At 45.8% G+C, this 24,722-nt stretch overlaps 1 protein-coding gene across 1 annotated transcript; it reads left to right on the plus strand.

The window, feature by feature from the left end:
- The first annotated feature begins 36 nt into the window (after nt 1-36).
- TLCD3B (TLC domain containing 3B) lies at nt 37-24,176 on the plus strand. The gene is made up of 5 exons (XM_044304882.1): nt 37-289; nt 15,928-16,011; nt 19,993-20,197; nt 23,380-23,475; nt 23,622-24,176. Exons 1-5 carry the CDS (start codon nt 165-167, stop codon nt 23,946-23,948), a joined length of 837 nt encoding a protein of 278 aa, XP_044160817.1. The 5' UTR covers nt 37-164; the 3' UTR covers nt 23,949-24,176.
- Nucleotides 24,177-24,722: the final 546 nt, after the last annotated feature.

The following is a 24,722-nucleotide window of genomic DNA, read 5'->3' on the forward strand; positions in this document are numbered from 1 at the left end:
GGGTACCGCGGCCGCTCCATGCCCCCCTCTCCCCATTGTCTCTTTGTCTCTCCCTAGGACGCTGCCCTTTGTCTGCCTGTCTGTCTGCCCCTCCGCGGATGTGAGCAGAGCCCCCTCAGCTGTCTCTGTCTCCCCCTCCCCCACCGTCTCCATCCTCTGCCGCAATGGTTCTGGTCCTGGCCGCCGGCAGCCTCTTCTTCCCGGGTCTCTTCCTCCTCTCCAAGGCCGGGCTGCGGAGGCTGCGGCTGTTCCGAGGGGAGGAATCCAACACCGTCATAGTGTCCGCCAGGTACCGGGAGCGGGGGATGTGCGGGTCGCAGGGGCGGTGTTACATGGGGCTGCAGGTGGCAGCTGCATCATCTGTACTAGAGAGCGGTCTTACATGGGGCTGCAGGTGGCAGCTGCATCATCTGTACTAGAGAGCAGTCTTACATGGGACTGCAGGTGGCAGCTGCACCATCTGTACTAGAGAGCGGTATTACATGGGACTGCAGGTGGCAGCTGCATCATCTGTACTAGAGAGCAGTCTTACATGGGGCTGCAGTTGGCAGCTGCACCATCTGTACTAGAGAGCGGTATTACATGGGACTGCAGGTGGCAGCTGCATCATCTGTACTAGAGAGCAGTCTTACATGGGACTGCAGGTGGCAGCTGCATCATCTGTACTAGAGAGCAGTCTTACATGGGACTGCAGGTGGCAGCTGCATCATCTGTACTAGAGAGCAGTCTTACATGGGGCTGCAGGTGGCAGCTGCATCATCTGTACTAGAGAGCAGTCTTACATGGGGCTGCAGGTGGCAGCTGCATCATCTGTACTAGAGAGGGGTCTTACATGGGGCTGCAGGTGGCAGCTGCATCATCTGTACTAGAGAGCGGTCTTACATGGGGCTGCAGGTGGCAGCTGCATCATCTGTATTAGAGAGCGGTCTTACATGGGACTGCAGGTGGCAGCTGCATCATCTGTATTAGAGAGCAGTCTTACATGGGACTGCAGGTGGCAGCTGCATCATCTGTACTAGAGAGCAGTCTTACATGGGGCTGCAGGTGGCAGCTGCATCATCTGTACTAGAGAGCGGTCTTACATGGGGCTGCAGGTGGCAGCTGCATCATCTGTACTAGAGAGCAGTCTTACATGGGGCTGCAGGTGGCAGCTGCATCATCTGTACTAGAGAGCAGTCTTACATGGGGCTGCAGGTGGCAGCTGCATCATCTGTACTAGAGAGCGGTCTTACATGGGGCTGCAGGTGACAGCTGCATCATCTGTACTCAGAGAGCGGTGTTACATGGGGCTGCAGGTGACAGCTGCATCATCTGTACTCAGAGCGGTCACTGTGTTATATACGGTGTTACATGGGACTGCAGGTGACACCTATATCATCTGTACTCAGAGAATGGTCACTGTGTCATTTATGGTGTTACATGGGACTGCAGATGACAGCTACATCATCTGTACTCATGATCTGTATTAAGAGCCATCACTGTGTTATCTGTGGTGTTACATAGGACTGCGGGTGACATCTACTACATGATCTGTACTCAGAGTCATCACTGTGTTATACATGGTGTTACATGGGACTGCAGGTGACACCTACATCATCTGTACTCAGAGAGCTGTCACTATGCTATATGTGGTGTTACATAGGACTGCAGGTAATATCTACTACATTATCTGTACTTAGAGAGTTATCACTGTGTTATATATGATGTTACATAGGACTGCAGGTGACATCTACATTATCTGTACTCAGAAAGCTGTCACTGTGTTATCTGTGGTTACATGGGACTGCAGGTGACATTTACTACATTATCTGTACTCAGAGGGTTATTACTGTGTTACCTGTGGTGTTACATAGGACTGCAGGTGACCTCTACTACGTTATCTGTACTCAGGCAGTTATCACTGTGTTATGTATGGTGTTACATAGGACTGCAGGTGATGTCTACTACATTATCTGTACTCACAAAGAAAACACAGTGTTATCTGTGGTTACATAGGACTGCAGGTGACACCTATTACATCATCTGTACTCAGAGTTGAGTTATCTGTGTTATGTCGTGTTACATAGGACTGCAGGTGACATCTACTACATTATCCCTACTCAGAAAGAAAACACTGTGTTATCTGTGATGTTACATAGGACTGCAGGCGACACATAGTACAGAGTTATCTGTGTTATGTTGTGTTACATAGGACTGCAGGTGACATTTTCTATATTATCTGTACACTGAGAATTATCACTATGTTATCTGTGGTGTTACATAGGACTGCAGGTGACATCTACTACATTATCTGTACTCAGAGAGTTATTACTGTGTTATCTGTGGTGTTACATAGGACTGCAGGTGACATCTACTACATGATCTGTACTCCGAGAACTATCACTGTGTTATCTGTGGTGTTACATAGGACTGCAGGTGACATCTACTACATTATCTGTACTCAGAGAGTTATCACTGTGTTATCTGTGGTGTTACATAGGACTGCAGGTGACATCTACTACATGATCTGTACTCAGAGAGTTATCACTGTGTTGTCTGTGGTTTTACATAGGACTGCAGGTGACATCTACTACATCATCATGGTTTATGGAGGTACTTGGTGTAGATCAGGATAAATCTGCTCAGATCCACCCTATTTGCTCATAGATTAAGGCTTCTTTCACACGACCGTACGGCTTTTTCAGTGTTTTGCGGCCTTTGTTCACGGATCCGTTGTTCCGTTTTTTATGGTTTCAGTTCCGTTTTTCCGTATGGCATATACAGTAATTACATAGGAAAAATTGGGCTGGGCATAACATTTTCAATAGATGGTTCCGCATAAACGGAACGGATACGTTTTTTTTTTTTTGCGGACCCATTGACTTGGAGCCACGGAACGTGATTTGTGGGCAATAATAGGACATGTTCTATTTTTCAACAGAACGGAAAAAGGGAGACGGAAACGGAATGCATACGGAGTACATTCCGATTTCTTTTTTTTGCAGAACCATTGAAATAAATGATTCCGTATACGGAACGCAAACAACGGCCTGTAAACGGGGGGGAAAACGGTCGTGTTAAAGAAGTGAAAGAAAACTGACTGGTTTTTGTCAAGATTTAAAGGGTTTCTCCAACGATTCATGTAAATCAGAGACCATCCGGTCCATGACCACCTCCTCCTATCACAGCTGGACCAGCACCTCACGTGGGTCCAGACATCCCCCATTCATTGCTCCAGTGATTCCGCTAGACCTTCTTCAGACTGGCAGCCTGCGGGGGGGACCTTTCAGTTTCTGCGGGCGTGTCCTTTGCCCCTTGTATCAGTAGATGGGGCCGGTGAAGGACGGATGAAACTGAGCATGTGCGACCACCTATTAAGGTAGACGGAGAAACAGCAGGTGGCGCTATACAGCTCACTGGTTAGACTAAACTTTACTGACAACCGCATTCAGATCGGGACGCCGGTGTGGGACGGCCCCTTTAAGCCTATCCCCTATCTGCATCATGTGGGATACGGCTGAGCGCTGGACTCGGCTTCTGTGCGGTGGTCCGGCAGTGCAAATGTGTGACCGGCAGGGGTCTCCTCAGTCAGACCCCCAGCAACGCTGGAACACCCGCTGTAATACAGTCCCGTTAGACCCCCGATATTAATACTGACCCCAGAAAATACCCCGATATTAATACTGACCCCAGAAAATACCCCGATATTAATACTGACCCCAGAAAATACCCCGATATTAATACTGACCTCAAATAAGACCCCGACATTAATACTGACCCCAGGTAAGACCCCGATATTAATACTGACCCCAGAAAATACCCCGATATTAATACTGACCCCAGAAAATACCCCGATATTAATACTGACCTCAAATAAGACCCCGACATTAATACTGACCCCAGGTAAGACCCCGATATTAATACTGTCCCCAGAAAATACCCCGATATTAATACTGACCCCAAATAATACCCCGATATTAATACTGACCCCAGAAAATACCCCGATATTAATACTGACCCCAGATAAGACCTCGACATTAATACTGACCCCAGGTAAGACCCCGATATTAATACTGACCCCAGATAAGACCTCGACATTAATACTGACCCCAGAAAATACCCCAATATTAATACTGACCCCAGGTAAGACCCCAATTTTAATACTGACCCCAGGTAAGACCCCGATATTAATACTGACCCCAGGTAAGACCCCGACATTAATACTGACCCCAGGTAAGACCCCGATATTAATACTGACCCCAGAAAATACCCCGATATTAATACTGACCCCAGATAAGACCCCGACATTAATACTGACCCCAGGTAAGACCCCGATATTAATACCGACCCCAGATAAGACCTCGACATTAATACTGACCCCAGAAAATACCCCAATATTAATACTGATCTCAGGTAAGACCTCAATATTAATACTGACCCCAGAAAATACCCCGATATTAATGCTGACCCCAGGTAAGACCCCGATATTAATACTAACCTCAGGTAAGACCCCGATATTAATACTAACCTCAGGTAAGACCCCGACATTAATACTGACCCCAGGTAAGACCCCGACATTAATACTGACCCCAGGTAAGACCCCGATATTAATGCTGACTTCAGGTAAGACCCCGATATTAATACTGACCCCAGATAAGACCTTGATATTAATACTGACCCCAGAAAATACCCCGACATTAATACTGACCCCAGATAAGACCTTGATATTAATACTGACCCCAGAAAATACCCCGATATTAATACTGACCCCAGATAAGACCTCAATATTAATACTGACCCCAGATAAGACCTTGATGTTAATACTGACCCCAGAAAATACCCCGATATTAATACTGACCCCAGATAAGACCTCAATATTAATACAGACCTCAGGTAAGACCCCGATATTAATACTGACCCCCATATTAATACAGACCCCAGGTAAGACCCAGATATCAATACAGATCCCAGGTAAGACCCCGACATTAATACTGACCCCAGGTAAGACCCCCATATTAATACAGATCCCAGGTAAGACCCCCGATATTAATGCTGACCTCAAGTAAGACCCCGACATTAATACTGACCCCAGGTAAGACCCCGACATTAATACTGACCCCAGGTAAGACCCCGACATTAATACTGACCCCAGGTAAGACCCCCGATATTAATGCTGACCTCAGGTCAGACCCCGATATTAATGCTGACCCCAGGTAAGACCCCGACATTAATACTGACCCCAGGTAAGACCCAGATATTAATACTGACCCCAGAAAATACCCCGATATTAATACTGACCTCAGGTAAATCCCCGATATTAATACTGACCCCAGATAAGACCCCGATATTAATACTGGCCCCAGGTAAGACCCCGATATTAATACTGTCCTCGGATAAGACCCCGATAATAATACTGACCCCAGGTAAGACCCCAATATTAATACTGATCTCGGATAATACCCCGATATTAATACTGACCTCAGATATGACCCCGACATTAATACTGACCCCAGGTAAGACCCCGATATTAATACTGACCCCAGATAAGACCCCGATATTAATACTGACCCCAGATTCCAGAACCCACCGCCGGTCAGTTAATGGATTTATGACCAGTCAGATTTTTGTAATTGAAATTCTGTTTAATTCTGCCCCAGTGAAGAGAATTGGAGACTGAGATCTGCGTCCGGAGGAACCCCGCCTCATCGCGGGAATGGTGTATCACACAGGACAGGATTAGATACACACAGCAGACAGTATCACACAGGAGAGGATTAGATACACAGCTCAGCAGGCAGTATCACACAGGATAGGATTAGATACACAGCTCAGCAGACTGTATCACACAGGATAGGATTAGATACACAGCTCAGCAGTCAGTATCACACAGGATAGGATTAGATACACAGCTCAGCAGGCAGTATCACACAGGATAGGATTAGATACACAGCTCAGCAGGCAGTATCACACAGGATAGGATTAGATACACAGCTCAGCAGACAGTATCACACAGGATAGGATTAGATACACGGCTCAGCAGACAGTATCACACAGGATAGGATTAGATACACGGCTCAGCAGACAGTATCACACAGGATAGGATTAGATACACAGCTCAGCAGACAGTATCACACAGGACAGGATTAGATACACAGCTCAGCAGACAGTATCACACAGGATAGGATTAGATACACAGCTCAGGACTCAGTATCACACAGGAGAGGATTAGATACACAGCTCAGCAGACAGTATCACACAGGACAGGATTAGATACACAGCTCAGCAGGCAGTATCACACAGGAGAGGATTAGATACACAGCTCAGCAGACTGTATCACACAGGATAGGATTAGATACACAGCTCGGCAGACAGTATCACACAGGATAGGATTAGATACACAGCTCAGCAGACAGTATCACACAGGACAGGATTAGATACACAGCTCAGCAGGCAGTATCACACAGGATAGGATTAGATACACAGCTCAGCAGACAGTATCACACAGGATAGGATTAGATACACAGCTCAGCAGACAGTATCACACAGGACAGGATTAGATACACAGCTCAGCAGACAGTATCACACAGGATAGGATTAGATACATGGCTCAGCAGACAGTATCACACAGGATAGGATTAGATACACAGCTCAGCAGACTGTATCACACGGGATAGGATTAGATACACAGCTCAGAAGTCAGTATCACACAGGACAGGATTAGATACACAGCTCAGCAGACAGTATCACACAGGATAGGATTAGATACACGGCTCAGCAGACTGTATCCCACAGTATAGGATTAGATACACGGCTCAGCAGACTGTATCCCACAGTATAGGATTAGATACACAGCTCAGCAGACAGTATCACACAGGACAGGATTAGATACACGGCTCAGCAGACAGTATCACACAGGATAGGATTAGATACACAGCTCAGCAGACAGTATCACACAGGATAGGATTAGATACACAGCTCAGCAGACAGTATCACACAGGATAGGATTAGATACACAGCTCAGCAGACAGTATCACACAGGATAGGATTAGATACATAGCTCAGCAGACAGTATCACACAGGACAGGATTAGATACACAGCTCAGCAGACAGTATCACACAGGAGAGGATTAGATACACAGCTCAGCAGACAGTATCACACAGGATAGGATTAGATACACAGCTCAGCAGACAGTATCACACAGGATAGGATTAGATACATAGCTCAGCAGACAGTATCACACAGGATAGGATTAGATACACAGCTCAGCAGACAGTATCACACAGGATAGGATTAGATACACAGCTCAGCAGACAGTATCACACAGGATAGGATTAGATACACAGCTCAGCAGACAGTATCACACAGGATAGGATTAGATACACAGCTCAGCAGACAGTATCACACAGGATAGGATTAGATACACAGCTCAGCAGACAGTATCACACAGGATAGGATTAGATACACAGCTCAGCAGACAGTATCACACAGGATAGGATTAGATACACAGCTCAGCAGACAGTATCACACAGGATAGGATTAGATACACAGCTCAGCAGACAGTATCACACAGGATAGGATTAGATACACAGCTCAGCAGTCAGTATCACACAGGATAGGATTAGATACACAGCTCAGCAGACAGTATCACACAGGATAGGATTAGATACACAGCTCAGCAGACTGTATCACACAGGATAGGATTAGATACACAGCTCAGCAGACAGTATCACACAGGATAGGATTAGATACACAGCTCAGCAGGCAGTATCACACAGGATAGGATTAAATACACAGGCTCAGCAGACAGTATCACACAGGAGAGGATTAGATACACAGCTCAGCAGACAGTATCACACAGGATAGGATTAGATACACAGCTCAGCAGACAGTATCACACAGGATAGGATTAGATACACAGCTCAGCAGACTGTATCACACAGGAAGGATTAGATACACAGCTCAGCAGACAGTATCACACAGGAGAGGATTAGATACACAGCTCAGCAGACAGTATCACACAGGAGAGGATTAGATACACAGCTCAGCAGACAGTATCACACAGGATAGGATAGATACACAGCTCAGCAGACTGTATCACACAGACAGTATCACACAGGCTAGGATTAGATACACAGCTCAGCAGACAGTATCACACAGGATAGGATTAGATACACAGCTCAGCAGACAGTATCACACAGGATAGGATTAGATACACAGCTCAGCAGACAGTATCACACAGGATAGGATTAGATACACAGCTCAGCAGACAGTATCACACAGGATAGGATTAGATACACAGCTCAGCAGACAGTATCACACAGGATAGGATTAGATACACAGCTCAGCAGACAGTATCACACAGGATAGGATTAGATACACAGCTCAGCAGACAGTATCACACAGGATAGGATTAGATACACAGCTCAGCAGACATGTATCACACAGGATAGGATTAGATACACAGCTCAGCAGACAGTATCACACAGGATAGGATTAGATACACAGCTCAGCAGACAGTATCACAACAGGATAGGATTAGATACACAGCTCAGCAGACAGTATCACACAGGATAGGATTAGATACACAGCTCAGCAGACAGTATCACACAGGATAGGATTAGATACACAGCTCAGACGTACACACAGGATGGGATTAGATACACAGCTCAGCAGACTGTATCACACAGGATAGGATTAGATACACGGCTCAGCAGACAGTATCACACAGGATAGGATTAGATACACAGCTCAGCAGGCAGTATCACACAGGATAGGATTAGATACATGGATCAGCAGACAGTATCACACAGGATAGGATTAGATACACAGCTCAGCAGACAGTATCACACAGGATAGGATTAGATACACGGCTCAGCAGACAGTATCACACAGGATAGGATTAGATACACAGCTCAGCAGACAGTATCACACAGGATAGGATTAGATACACAGCTCAGCAGACAGTATCACACAGGATAGGATTAGATACACGGCTCAGCAGACAGTATCACACAGGATAGGATTAGATACACAGCTCAGCAGACTGTATCACACAGGAGAGGATTAGATACACAGCTCAGCAGACAGTATCACACAGGATAGGATTAGATACACAGCTCAGCAGACAGTATCACACAGGATAGGATTAGATACACAGCTCAGCAGACAGTATCACACAGGATAGGATTAGATACACAGCTCAGCAGACTGTATCACACAGGATAGGATTAGATACACAGCTCAGCAGACTGTATCACACAGGGCAGGATTAGATACACAGCTCAGCAGTACTCCCCCTGGGGGGTTGGGTATCTCAGCCGTTGTACGGATGTCTCTCGGTCTCGGGGATGATTTCTGCAGTTGACATTACAGAGCACATTGTATTTAGGATTTGGTGTCGGTGATGTCCAGTTGTGGGGTTCCTTGTGCCTCGTACCTCCTCGTGCACATTGGTCCCCACACGATGACAGCCTCGCCCTCGTGCTGACGGCACCTGGATCGGGGCTTTATATTTAGCTCGGTCAGAGGAGATATTGTTGGAAGCCGGAGCTTATAAGACGTCGCTGATGACCTTTGTGGTAAAAGCTAGAACTGCAGATGCTTCATTTCCCAGTAACGTCAGCCGAGGGAATAATGCTGCTAATCAAAGCACTACAACCCCCAACATGCAAAGTACACTGCACCAAAAATGTCCCTTCACCATAACTTTATTATATACATAGAGGCAATGAGAATAGACATGTGGAGCATCACTGAGAGATTGTAGAATTACAGGTGAATGTACAATGCCCAGGTTATACCAGCCGTACATGTATATTATATACAGGAGATACCCAGGTTATACCAGCCGTACATGTATATTATATACAGGAGATGCCCAGGTTATACCAGCCGTACATGTATATTATATACAGGAGAGGCCCAGGTTATACCAGCCGTACATGTATATTATATACAGGAGAGGCCCAGGTTATACCAGCTGTACATATATATTATATACAGGAGATGCCCGGGTTATACCAGCTGTACATATATATTATATACAGGAGATGCCCAGGTTATACCAGCCGTACATGTATATTATATACAGGAGATACCCAGGTTATACCAGCCGTACATGTATATTATATACAGGAGATGCCCAGGTTATACCAGCCGTACATGTATATTATATACAGGAGAGGCCCAGGTTATACCAGCCGTACATGTATATTATATACAGGAGAGGCCCAGGTTATACCAGCTGTACATATATATTATATACAGGAGATGCCCGGGTTATACCAGCTGTACATATATATTATATACAGGAGATGCCCAGGTTATACCAGCTGTACAAATATAATTGTATACAGGAGATGCCCAGGTTATACCAGCCGTACATATATAATTATATACAGGAGATGCCCAGGTTATACCAGCCGTACATGTATATTATATACAGGAGAGGCCCAGGTTATACCAGCCGTACATGTACTGTATATTATATACAGGAGATGCCCAGGTTATACCAGCCGTACATGTATATTATATACAGGAGATGCCCAGGTTATACCAGCTGTACAAATATAATTGTATACAGGAGATGCCCAGGTTATACCAGCCGTACATGTATATTATATACAGGAGATGCCCAGGTTATACCAGCCGTACATGTATATTATATACAGGAGATGCCCAGGTTATACCAGCCGTACATGTATATTACATACAGGAGAGGCCCAGGTTATACCAGCTGTACATATATATTATATACAGGAGATGCCCAGGTTATACCAGCCGTACATGTATATTATATACAGGAGATGCCCAGGTTATACCAGCCGTACATGTATATTACATACAGGAGATGCCCGGGTTATACCAGCTGTACATGTATATTATATACAGGAGATGCCCGGGTTATACCAGCTGTACATGTATATTATATACAGGAGATGCCCGGGTTATACCAGCTGTACATGTATATTATATACAGGAGATGCCCGGGTTATACCAGCCGTACATGTATATTATATACAGGAGATGCCCGGGTTATACCAGCTGTACATGTATATTATATACAGGAGATGCCCGGGTTATACCAGCTCTTCTGTATGTGTCCCCGGAGCAGTGCGCGCTGGGTAATGTGAGCGGTTCAGTGATGACCTCAGCTCTTACTATCAATCAGGTTTATTGCAGGTTTAATGTTCGGAGCTTTTATCTTTTTATCTTTACTGGAAAATAAATAGCGCGGTGGCGGAATTACCGGACCGAGGCGTCCGGTATCAGGTGCCCAGGGCATGTCCTCGCCCCTGTCTGATCCGGGGACCCCTCATACATAGTAATACATAGGACGGTGGAGGTTCATTGGGGGTCATTTAATAATGCAAAACTGGTGTAAGTTTTTTTTGCAGAATGCAGTTTTGCGACTTTTTAACAACCGTGCGACAATATTTTTTTCAGCATCTTTGCCACTTGGGAGTTGCAGGGGCCACACCATGGGCCCCGACATATTCACTTACATTTACTTCAGTTTTAGAGAGTAGACTATCACTCCAGGCGCGCGCATCCTCCGGCGGTGTAAATGACCCCATAATTGCCCTGCCTCCAACCTTCGTGAAGGGCACACACTAGCAGTAGCCCCTATCACATCTATAATCTGAGGCCTTCCCGGTACTAGGCTGGATAACCGTCCACATCCCTTCCATTTCTGTCTGGCCTACACGCGGCATGCTATTAGCTTGTGCAGCAGCTGCCTGACACTGAGTGCACCTTCACTGTGCAGTGACTTTGACCCCCGGCTCCCACCTGATTAGGGTTTCTCCAGAATCTGGTTTGGGTCTTAAGTTTTCTCAATGTCTTCTCCATAATTCGGTTGATTGTCTCTATATTGGTCGTCTTTTGACTTTTTTCTTTCTTCCCTTTTTCACTTCTCACCATATTTATCTTCTACGTGGCTGTATAATCTGTATGTAGTGAGCTCCCTCTAGTGGTGGCTGTATAATCTGTATGTAGTGAGCTCCCTCTAGTGGTGGCTGTATAATCTGTATGCAGTGAGCTCCCTCTAGTGGTGGCTGTATAATCTGTATGCAGTGAGCTCCCTCTAGTGGTGGCTGTATAATCTGTATGCAGTGAGCTCCCTCTAGTGGTGGCTGTATAATCTGTATGTAGTGAGCTCCCCATAGTGGTGGCTGTATAATCTGTATGTAGTGAGCTCCCTCTAGTGGTGGCTGTATAATCTGTATGTAGTGAGCTCCCTCTAGTGGTGGTTGTATAATCTGTATGTAGTGAGCTCCCTCTAGTGGTGGCTGTATAATCTGTATGTAGTGAGCTCCCTCTAGCGGTGGCTGTATAATCTGTATGCAGTGAGCTCCCTCTAGTGGTGTCTGTATAATCTGTATGTAGCGAGCTCCCCCTAGTGGTGGCTGTATAATCTGTATGTAGTGAGCTCCCTCTAGTGGTGGCTGTATAATCTGTATGTAGTGAGCTCCCTCTAGCGGTGGCTGTATAATCTGTATGCAGTGAGCTCCCTCTAGTGGTGTCTGTATAATCTGTATGTAGCGAGCTCCCCCTAGTGGTGGCTGTATAATCTGTATGTAGTGAGCTCCCTCTAGTGGTGGCTGTATAATCTGTATGTAGTGAGCTCCCTCTAGTGGTGGCTGTATAATCTGTATGCAGTGAGCTCCCTCTAGTGGTGGCTGTATAATCTGTATGCAGTGAGCTCCCTCTAGTGGTGGCTGTACAATCTGTATGTAGTGAGCTCCCTCTAGTGGTGGCTGTATAATCTGTATGTAGTGATCTCCCTCTAGTGGTGGCTGTATAATATGTATGTAGTGAGCTCCCTCTACTGGTGGCTGTATATTCTGTATGTAGTGCGCTCCCCCTAGTGGTGGCTGTATAATCTGTATGTAGTGAGCTCCCTCTAGTGGTGGCTGTATAATCTGTATGTAGGGAGCTCCCTCTAGTGGTGGCTGTATAATGTGTATGTAGTGAGCTCCCTCTAGTGGTGGCTGTATAATCTGTATGTAGTGAGCTCCCTCTAGTGGTGGCTGTATACTCTGTACGTAGTGAGCGCCCTCTAGTGGTGGCTGTATAATCTGTATGCAGTGAGCTCCCTCTAGTGATGGCTGTATAATCTGTATGTAGTGAGCTCCCTCTAGTGGTGGCTGTATAATCTGTATGTAGTGAGCTCCCTCTAGTGGTGGCTGTATAATCTGTATGCAGTGATCTCCCTCTAGTGGTGGCTGTATAATCTGTATGGAGTGAGCGCCCTCTAGTGGTGGCTGTATAATCTGTATGCAGTGAGCTCCCTCTAGTGGTGGCTGTATAATCTGTAAGATCTTGTACCTGGTCATGCGGTCTACCATTACCACAGGTGTATAACATCCAGCCTCTAGTCATGCAGTCTACCATTACCACTGGTGTATAACATCCAGGCTCTAGCCATGTAGTCTGCCATTACAACAGCCGTGTAACATCCAGCCCCCAGCCATGCAGTCTGCCATTACCACAGGTGTATAACATCCAGCCTCTAGCCGTACAGTCTACCATTACCACAGGTGTGTAACATCCAGCCTCTAGCCATGCAGTCTACCATTACCACTGGTGTATAATATCCAGGCTCTAGCCATGTAGTCTGCCATTACAACAGGTGTATAACATCCAGCCCCCAGCCATGCAGTCTGCCATTACCACAGTGTATAGCATCCAGTCTCTAGCCGTGTAGTTTACCATTACCACAGGTGTGTAATATCCAGCCCCCAGCCATGCGGTCTACCATTACCACAGGTGTGTAACATCCAGCCCCTAGCCATGCAGTCTACCATTACCACTGGTGTATAACATCCAGGCTCTACCCATGTAGTCTGCCATTACAACAGGTGTATAACATCCAGCCCCCAGCCATGCAGTCTGCCATTACCACAGTGTATAGCATCCAGTCTCTAGCTGTGTAGTTTACCATTACCACAGGTGTGTAACATCCAGCCCCCAGCCATGCAGTCTACCATTACCACAGGTGTGTAACATCCAGCCCCCAGCCATGCAGTCTACCATTACCACAGGTGTGTAACATCCAGCCCCCAGCCATGCAGTCTACCATTACCACAGGTGTGTAACATCCAGCCCCCAGCCATGCAGTCTACCATTACCACAGGTGTGTAACATCCAGCCCCTAGCCATGCAGTCTGCCATTACCACAGGTGTATAACATCCAGCCTCTAGCCGTACAGTCTACCATTACCACAGGTGTGTAACATCCAGCCTCTAGCCATGTAGTCCACGATTACCACATTGTATAACATCCAGCCTCTAGCCACGCAGTCTGCCATTACAACGGGTGTATAACATCCAGTCTCTAGTCATGCAGTCTACCATTACAACAGGTGTATAAATCCAGTCTCTAGCCACGCAGTATACCATTACCACAGGTGTATAACATCCAGTCCCCAGCCATGCAGTCTGCCATTACCACAGGTGTATAACATCCAGCCTCTAGCCACGCAGTCTGCCATTACAACAGGTGTATAACATCCAGTCTCTAGTCATGCAGTCTACCATTACAACAGGTGTATAAATCCAGTCTCTAGTCACGCAGTATACCATTACCACAGGTGTATAACATCCAGTCCCCAGCCACGCAGTCTGCCATTACCACAGGTGTATAACATCCAGCCTCTGGTCGCGCACTCATCTTTATAGACATTGGTGACAGAATGACTCATTGTAAAGAGCTGCCTGAATCCCAGCGTGGTCCTGTAAGAGGCCTCACTGCCACAAGTCACTTCCTGCAATATCCTCCCTCCTAGATATTCCGCCATTACCTGTGAGCGGTATTATTGTGGAACCACAATAACTCATCTATGAAGTAGAGACTACTTAACGTTACAGAGCGGGGTCATCCAGTGCTGAGGAGCAAGTGCATAAAAGCTGCCATTAACATCAGCACGAAACCCGTGCTGTGCCTGGAGCTTCATGACATGGGTGCCCATGGCCGCTGCATGCCAGGATTCCATCGCCAAGCACAATGCCAGGCGTGAGATGGGGGGAAGGGCCACCACCGCTGGACTCTGGAGACGGCTTCTGTGCGGTCACCAATCTCCTCTCTATCTGGCGTCTGATGGTCGAGTCTGGTGAACGCCAGGAGGACGTTACCGGCCGGACTGCATGGTGCCCGCTGTACAGTCCGGTGGAGGGGGGTAATGCTATGGGGGGTCTTCAGGGCTCGGACCCTTAGAACCTGAATTCTTCAGCAGACAGGACATTGTGGACACTTGTATGGTGGCAGCTTTCTGGGAACAGTTTGGGAAGGCCCTTTTCTGTCCCTCCATAAAGCCATGGCTGGGGGAGTCTGGAAGAACCCCAGAGACTGAGAGCCGGGCCCTCTCCTCCAACGTCAGGGTCTGGCCTCACAAATGGAGGAAGGGACACCCCCCAAAATCTTATAGCATGCCTCCCCAGCAGAGCAAAGGGGGAACCAACCCTATATCAATGCCTATGGATGTAGAACGGGGGCCATAAAGGCTCCTGGAGGTGGCACGTGGGGGGTAGAACGGGGGTCATAAAGGCTCCTGGAGGTGGCACGTGGGGGGTAGAACGGGGGCCATAAAGGCTCCTGGAGGTGGCACGTGGGGGGTAGAATGGGGGCCATAAAGGCTCCTGGAGGTGGCACGTGGGGGGTAGAACGGGGGCCATAAAGGCTCCTGGAGGTGGCAGGTGTATAACAGAACGGGGGCCATAAAGGCTCCTGGAGGTGGCAGGTGTATAACAGAACGGGGGCCATAAAGGCTCCTGGAGGTGGCAGGTGGGGGGTAGAACGGGGGCCATAAAGGCTCCTGGAGGTGGCACGTGGGGGGTAGAACGGGGGCCATTAAGGCTCCTGGAGGTGGCACGTGGGGGTCCGATCCTGTTCTCCATGCAGTGTACATATGTATGATAAGCCTCTCTCTTCTGTCCCTCCATTACAGACTGGTCTCCTCCATACAAGCTGTCTTGGCCTCCACAGCTGGATATATCGTGGCCTCCTCCTGTAAAGATGTCATTGAGGACCGGTAAGTGTCACCAGCAGGACACACATGGGGGGTGCAGGTTGGCAGAGAGCAGCGGCGCTCATAGGCTGCCCGGAAGGCAGGGAACATAAGGAGCCATTAAATATGTATATAATCTGATGTGCCCTGTGGAGGAGAGGTGCGGGCTCAGAAAGTCACAGCTCCTCGTCTGCGGAGCGATGGTGTCACAGGTATAGCAGAGCTGAGTCACCCGCACGGCGGCACAACCCGTGATCAGGGGACAGATACAGGAGGAATGGGCTAAAGGGTTAATAGTCCACGATCCCCAGGGAATAAGCCCCAAATCTGACACGACATGAAGCCTCCATGTCCACAGAGGTTGTGCCCCCAGCCCCTGCCAGTCACCTCACTTCTTGCTGCCCACCATGCTGCCCCCATGTCTGCGAATGTGCAGGGCCGGGAAGCAGCTGCAGAGCAAATACAGAGACACGTAGCATCGCGTGTGACATCAGCTGCGCCCGCACTATTATAAGGGGGCATGGCCCTTTAAAGATATTTTCTTTACACCTTTTCATAGACTCCGAGGTACAAACAAGCAATTATCTAATAAAGTGAAGCTCGCTGCGAGTCACTTCATAGGAGCTAAGAAAGAAATCCGGCCATTGACTGCTCAGACACAATACTACGAGGCGCTGCACCATGCCGCGGCACTGCCCGTCACAGCCGCGGGCCCCCCGGGTGAATGTCAGCCCCCATACTGCAGCTGTATGACCAGTGATCGCTTATTACATTGGATGAGGCGCCACCTGGTGGCAGGACCCGGACACGGCGCTCCCCGGCTTACGTCCCTCTGTTTGCCGTCTGTTTTCCTAGTGAAATATATGAAAATAGTGGCCCAGATTCAGGTAGATTTGCCCATTACTTACACCTGAGCCGCTCAGCTGAATTTCTCTGCGCTGGAGCAATTTTGCCAAATTGCCACCTGATTCAGGAATCGTTTGTTCATTTAATTTGCTCCTGTTTAAGGCAAAGCTGAGGGCGCAAGGCCGTGCAAGTCAAAGTGGGTGTGCCCCTATGTAAATGAGGAATTTTCGGCTCAGCAGAGGTTTGCTAGCATAATTTCAGGGCAAATCCTGCTCAGCTGCTTGCACTGAGCAAATAAATAGGAGCAGACTTGCGCAGGTTCTTTGCTGAATTTCATCCTGCTTTTTCCTACCCCCCCCCCCTGAGCAAGGAAATTCAGCCCTTTTGCAAGACATGGCACCTCCCAAAGGGACCAAAATAAGGAAGGCCAACTTTGTGGCTGCAGAGATGGACATCCTGATTGCTGCACTCCAGCAGCATAAGGAAGTCCTATATGGTGCCCAGCGGGCAAACACCACCATTGCCCAAAGGAGGGCTATATATGAAGCCATTGCCCTGGACATCAATGCCCTGGGTAATGAAGTGCGTACCTGGGATGACATCCAGAAGAAATTAAATGATATGAGACATTTGGCCATCTTTTGCTAACTTGCCCCTGCTTTTAACAGGAGCAAGTTTGCCCAGGGAAAAAAGCTTGCACGCTTCCAGCGCAAGATGCGCATCACACGCGCATGTTTCTGAATCATCGGCAGTACCTAATTTGCATATTCGCTGAGGGAATTCCATGAAGGCGCAACTTACACCCCGTGCAAAATTGCACGAAAATTGCGCAGGAACAGCTAGGCTGCGTGCGCGGGAAAATGGCCGCTTTTCAGGCTTAACTGGTTTACAGAATCAGCCGCAAATTTGCATAGGAGCAAATCAGTACTTGCGCGGCGCAAATCACACTTGTTCCCGCGCAAGTGCTTCTTGAATCTGGGCCAGTCTCAGGATTTTCTTTTTGCTTAGCCGGTGACAAAAGGTTCATCTCAAGGAATTCTTTTCAAGAATGGTCGGCCCCCAATTCTGTTATACGGTGTCCATATGGCCAGCTAAGAGTTAACCGGAGGTCGCGCGGCTCAAGGTTAACCCCTCCCAACCTGTAATCTGTTATTAAAAAGTTTAAAAGAGATTACTGCTCTCCCCAACCTCTGCCCCCGCCCGGCCTGTCCTGGCAGATGGAGATTAAATCAGACTATAGGAGGGGGATTACCCATCCGGGCATCTGTCTAATTGGCACCGTTATTTGGGTGTCACCTCACGTACTCACCGTGCACATCACAGGGGGAAGGAGGAGGCTGACGGGCACACGGCCATTTTTAGCACCAATGGAAGTCTATGGGACTATTCACATCTCCATTTATTTAACGGCTAGTGAACATCGGCTGTCAAAAAATAATGTCCTATTTTTGGCCGATTTCATGGCCAGACGGACCCCATTGAAATCAATAGGACTGTTTTTAGCTGCTGCTTAGACAGGAGTGCACCCCTCTAACGGCCAATATAAACGGGTAGACTAGAACAATATGGCCTTTTAGGGGTTAAAGAAAACTTTATCCACTTGCTCGCGCAGCAACATTCACTCCTCTCTTGAAGGAAAAGGACCTGCGTCATCACGCTGAGTGCAGGTCCTTTTCAATCAAGAGAGGAGCGACTGTTGCTGCACAAGCGAGGGGGGGGGGGAGTTTTTTATTTATTTTTTGGGTAATTCAAAACATTACAGCTGGGGGCCACTATGGGGGACATTACTAATGTTGGGGGCCATTATGGGAGAGATTACTAATTCTAGGGCCACTATGGGGGACATTACTAATGCTGGGGGCCACTATGGGGGACATTACTAATGCTGGGGGCCATTATGGGAGACATTACTAGTGCTGGGGCCATTATGGGGGACATTACTAATGTTAGGGGCCACTATGGGGGACATTTCTAATGATGGGGGCCATTATGCTAGAGATTACTAATGCTGGGGCCACTATGGGGGACATTACTAATGTTGGGGGCCACTATGGAGGAAATTACTAATGTTGGGGGCCACTATGGGGGACATCACTAATGCCGGCGCCACTATGAGGGACATTATTAATGCTGGAGGCCACTATGGGGGACATTACTAATGTTGGGGGCCACTGTGAGGGACATTACTAATGTTGGGGACCACTATGGGGGACATTTCTAATGATGGGGGCCAATATGGGAGAGATTACTAATCCTGGGGCCACTATGGGGGACATTACTAATGCTGGGGGCCATTATGGGAGACATTACTAGTGCTGGGGCCATTATGGGGGACATTACTAATGTTAGGGGCCACTATGGGGGACATTTCTAATGATGGGGGCCATTATGCTAGAGATTACTAATGCTGGGGCCACTATGGGGGACATTACTAATGTTGGGGGCCACTATGGAGGAAATTACTAATGTTGGGGGCCACTATGGGGGACATCACTAATGCCGGCGCCACTATGAGGGACATTATTAATGCTGGAGGCCACTATGGGGGACATTACTAATGTTGGGGGCCACTGTGAGGGACATTACTAATGTTGGGGGCCACTATGGGGGACATTTCTAATGATGGGGGCCAATATGGGAGAGATTACTAATCCTGGGGCCACTATCGGGGACATTACTAATGTTGGGGGCCACTATGGGGGACATCACTAATGCTAGGGCCACTATGAGGGACATTACTAATGTTGGGGGCCACTATGGATGACATTTCTAATGCTGGGGGCCACTATGGGGGACATTACTAATGCTGGGGGCCACTATGGGAGACATTACTAGTGCTGGGGGCCACTATGGGGGACATCGCTAATGCTTGGGCCACTATGGGGGGCATTATTTGTACTGGGGGCACTGTCGGAGTCTGGATCTTTTTTCTTTTTTTTTTTAAGCCAATAAAAATTCATCTGTTTTTATTGCCACTTTTAACGGCCAGAAGATGGATGCAAAAATGGCAATGAAAAACTGACAGTATATCTGTTTTTCACTGACTGTGCATGTAGTATTAGAGGAAGGGGAGACAATATGGAGGGAATTGTCTGCAGCAGGAAGAGGCGACGGCGATACTGATAGCAATTCATTAACAATCACCTCTTTCATCCTCAGACATTGGTTGGCTGCCACCTACACACGCTTTGCAGTTCCATACTTTATATATGACATCTACGCCATGTACCTCTGTTACTGGCACAAGCACAAGTTGAAGGGACACCCAGGAGGCTGGGAACTCACCAAGGCCTACCTACATAAGGAGTTTCTCATGGTCCTGCACCATGTCTTTATGGTGGCCGTCTGCTTCCCTGTGTCAGTGGTGAGTACTGTTTGACGTTCAGCACCATGTACTATAATACTGCTCCTATGTACAAGAATATAACTACTATAATACTGCTCCTATGTACAAGAATATAACTACTATAATACTGCTTCTATGTACAAGAATATAACTACTATAATACTGCTCCTATGTACAAGAATATAACTACTATAATACTGCTCCTATGTACAAGAATATAACTGATATAATACTGCTCCTATGTACAAGAATATAACTACTATAATACTGCTCCCTATGTACAAGAATATAACTACTATAACACTGCTCCTATGTACAAGAATATAACTACTATAATACTGCCGCTATGTACAAGAATATAACTACTATAATACTGCCTCCTATGTACAAGAATATAACTACTATAATACTGCTCCTATGTACAAGAATATAACTACTATAATACTGCCTCCTATGTACAAGAATATAACTACTATAATACTGCTCCTATGTACAGGAATATAACTACTATAATACTGCTCCTATGTACAGGAATATAACTACTATAATACTGCTCCTATGTACAAGAATATAACTACTATAATACTGCTCCTATGTACAAGAATATAACTACTATAATACTGCTCCTATGTACAAGAATATAACTACTATAATACTGCCTCCTATGTACAATAATATAACTACTATAATACTGCTCCTATGTACAAGAATATAACTACTATAATACTGCCTCTATGTACATGAAAATAACAACTATAGTACTGCTCCTATGTACAATAATATAACTACTATAATACTGCCTCCTATGTACAAGAATATAACTACTATAATACTGCCTCCTATGTACAAGAATATAACTACTATAATACTGCTCCTATGTACAAGAATATAACTACTATAATACTGCCTCTATGTACATGAAAATAACAACTATAGTACTGCTCCTATGTACAATAATATAACTACTATAATACTGCCTCCTATGTACAAGAATATAACTACTATAGTTTCGAGGAGCTAGCGCATTGGGAGACTAACTCGCGCTCTCGCTTCTTAAAATTATGGTCTCCATGGAAAGTCTATAGAAACTTTACTTGATAGAGCGGATGTATATCCCTTCCTGGTTTCCCTCCCCTCCTTTCCCCCCTTTTCTCTTTTCTTTGATTTCTTTGTATGATTAATGTCAATGACAGCTGGTATTGTTTGCACTTGACATGTATGCTGGATGACTATCTTGTATCCTATTGCCATCATTGTACTGTCATGTGTGGGCTATGGCCTTGATTTTTCTTTCAATAAAAAGAAATTTGGTTAAGAATATAACTACTATAATACTGCTCCTATGTACAAGAATATAACTACTATAATACTGCTCCTATGTACAAGAATATAACTACTATAATACTGCTCCTATGTACAAGAATATAACTACTATAATACTGCTCCTATGTACAAGGATATAACTACTATAATACTGCCTCCTATGTACAAGAATATAACTACTATAATACTGCTCCTATGTACAAGAATATAACTACTATAATACTGCTCCTATGTACAAGAATATAACTACTATAATACTGCCTCCTATGTACAAGAATATAACTACTATAATACTGCCTCCTATGTACAAGAATATAACTACTATAATACTGCCCCTATGTACAAGAATATAACTACTATAATACTGCCTCCTATGTACAAGAATATAACTACTATAATACTGCCTCCTATGTACAAGAATATAACTACTATAATACTGCTCCTATGTACAGGAATATAACTACTATAATACTGCTCCTATGTACAAGAATATAACTGCTATAATACTGCCCCTATGTACAAGAATATAACTACTATAATACTGCTCCTATGTACAAGAATATAACTACTATAATACTGCTCCTATGTACAAGAATATAACTACTATAATACTGCCTCCTATGTACAAGAATATAACTACTATAATACTGCTCCTATGTACAAGAATATAACTACTATAATACTGCTCCTATGTATAAGAATATAACTACTATAATACTGCTCCTATGTACAAGAATATAACTACTATAATACTGCTCCTATGTACAAGAATATAACTACTATAATACTGCTCCTATGTATAAGAATATAACTACTATAATACTGCTCCTATGTATAAGAATATAACTACTATAATACTGCTCCTATGTACAAGAATATAACTACTATAATACTGCTCCTATGTACAAGAATATAACTACTATAATACTGCTCCTATGTACAGGAATATAACTACTATAATACTGCTCCTATGTACAGGAATATAACTACTATAATACTGCTCCTATGTACAGGAATATAACTACTATAATACTGCTCCTATGTACAAGAATATAACTACTATAATACTGCTCCTATGTACAAGAATATAACTACTATAATACTGCTCCTATGTACATGAATATAACTACTATAATACTGCTCCTATGTACAGGAATATAACTACTATAATACTGCTCCTATGTACAGGAATATAACTACTATAATACTGCTCCTATGTACAAGAATATAACTACTATAATACTGCTCCTATGTACATGAATATAACTAATATAATACTGCTCCTATGTACAAGAATATAACTACTATAATACTGCTCCTATGTACAAGAATATAACTACTATAATACTGCTCCTATGTACAGGAATATAACTACTATAATACTGCTCCTATGTACAAGAATATAACTGCTATAATACTGCTCCTATGTACAAGAATATAACTACTATAATACTGCCTCCTATGTACAAGAATATAACTATTATAATACTGCTCATATGTACATGAATATAACTACTATAATACTGCTCCTGTGTACAGGAATATAACTACTATAATACTGCCTCCTATGTACAAGAATATACCTACTATAATACTGCCTCCTATGTACAAGAATATAACTACTATAATACTGCTCCTATGTACAGGGATATAACTGCTATAATACTGCTCCTGTGTACAGGGATATAACTACTATAATACTGCCTCCTATGTACAAGAATATAACTACTATAATACTGCTCCTATGTACAGGGATATAACTGCTATAATACTGCTCCTGTGTACAGGAATATAACTGCTATAATACTGCTCCTGTGTACAGGGATATAACTGCTATAATACTGCTCTTATGGATGTTGGTGTTTTCTCTTTTGCAGCTGTGGAGAGAAGGAAAGGGCGACTTCTTTTTGGGGTGCATGCTGATGGCTGAGCTCAGTACCCCATTTGTTTGTCTCGGGAAGGTCCTGATCCAGGTGAGTGCAGTAATGAGGTGTTGGATGGCGGTTACCTGTGCGTCGGGGGGGTCGCTTCGTGTTTGGCTGATATGACATTGGATGTGTATACTCTGCCTTCACTGTGACTTTCTTGCCCCTCCCCCTTTCTCTCCGCCATCTTGCAGTATAAGAAGCAGGACACCATTCTGCACCGGGTCAATGGCGTCATCATGCTAGTGACTTTTTTCTGCTGCCGCTTGCTGCTGTTCCCCTACATGTACTGGGTGTACGGGCAGCGGGTGGGACTGCCCCTCTACAGGGTGCCCTTCAACCTCTCCCCGGAATACAACATTGGTGCGGCCATCCTCATGGCTCCCCAGGTCTACTGGTTTTACCTAATCTGCCGAAGAGCTTACAGTCTTTGCCAGCAGTCTAGGATGAGCCACCGACCCAGGAATGGACATCCAGTCACCGACAGCCCCTCAGCCAAAGACCAGGACTGCTCTCAGTGACCCCCCCATAGACGCTCATCACCAATTCTGAGACTCAGTGTGACCACGGCGGCATAATAGACTGTGCTTTGCTGGATACATATACGGCACGGTGTCACGTCCTGCTCTGGGGGTCTCTAGGGGGCGCTCCGAAGAGATCATGACCTCTCTGAAGGGTCTCATCCACAGTGTGACAGTATTAATGGATTCTACTACTGCGGTGCTCGTAGTGACCACTGGGTGTCACTGTCACTCGCCCCTCCGTGCAATATACTCAGTGTCCACCAGGGGTCAGTGTTATTGTGCAGTACACAGCATGGTGATCCTCCATGGAACCCATAAAGTAACCATACTTGATACACGTCCCGAAGGACAGTGACCACTTGGGAGGGGGGGGGGGGGGGGGGGGGGGGCTGTTAGGTTTGGGTACTGCTCCATGTTATGACAACTCCACGATGGGGGTTATGCTCCGGTGACGCAAAACAAACTGGCTGAACTATACTGTAATGACCACCTTCCGCCCCTGTAGCTGTGTGGGTGAGGGGGTCAATGCTTTTTGCATCCCTCCCTGTAGCTGTGGGAGAGACCCGGGCAGCAGCATGTTAGGGGTTAAGTCTCACTGCCCGGACAATTAGGGAATGGCTGCAATGAAATAAGCAAAAACAAAAAAATAAATAAAAAAAAAATAATAATTTGCTCCAAGCTGCACATTAAAGGGTTAAGCATGGCGAGATATTAGCCAATCAGCCGGCGATGTTTGCCTTGATCAGAACCTGCAGATACCTGAGGGCGCCA

The sequence above is a fragment of the Bufo gargarizans genome, chromosome 8, assembly GCF_014858855.1.
Source record: "Bufo gargarizans isolate SCDJY-AF-19 chromosome 8, ASM1485885v1, whole genome shotgun sequence".
NCBI lineage: Eukaryota > Metazoa > Chordata > Amphibia > Anura > Bufonidae > Bufo > Bufo gargarizans.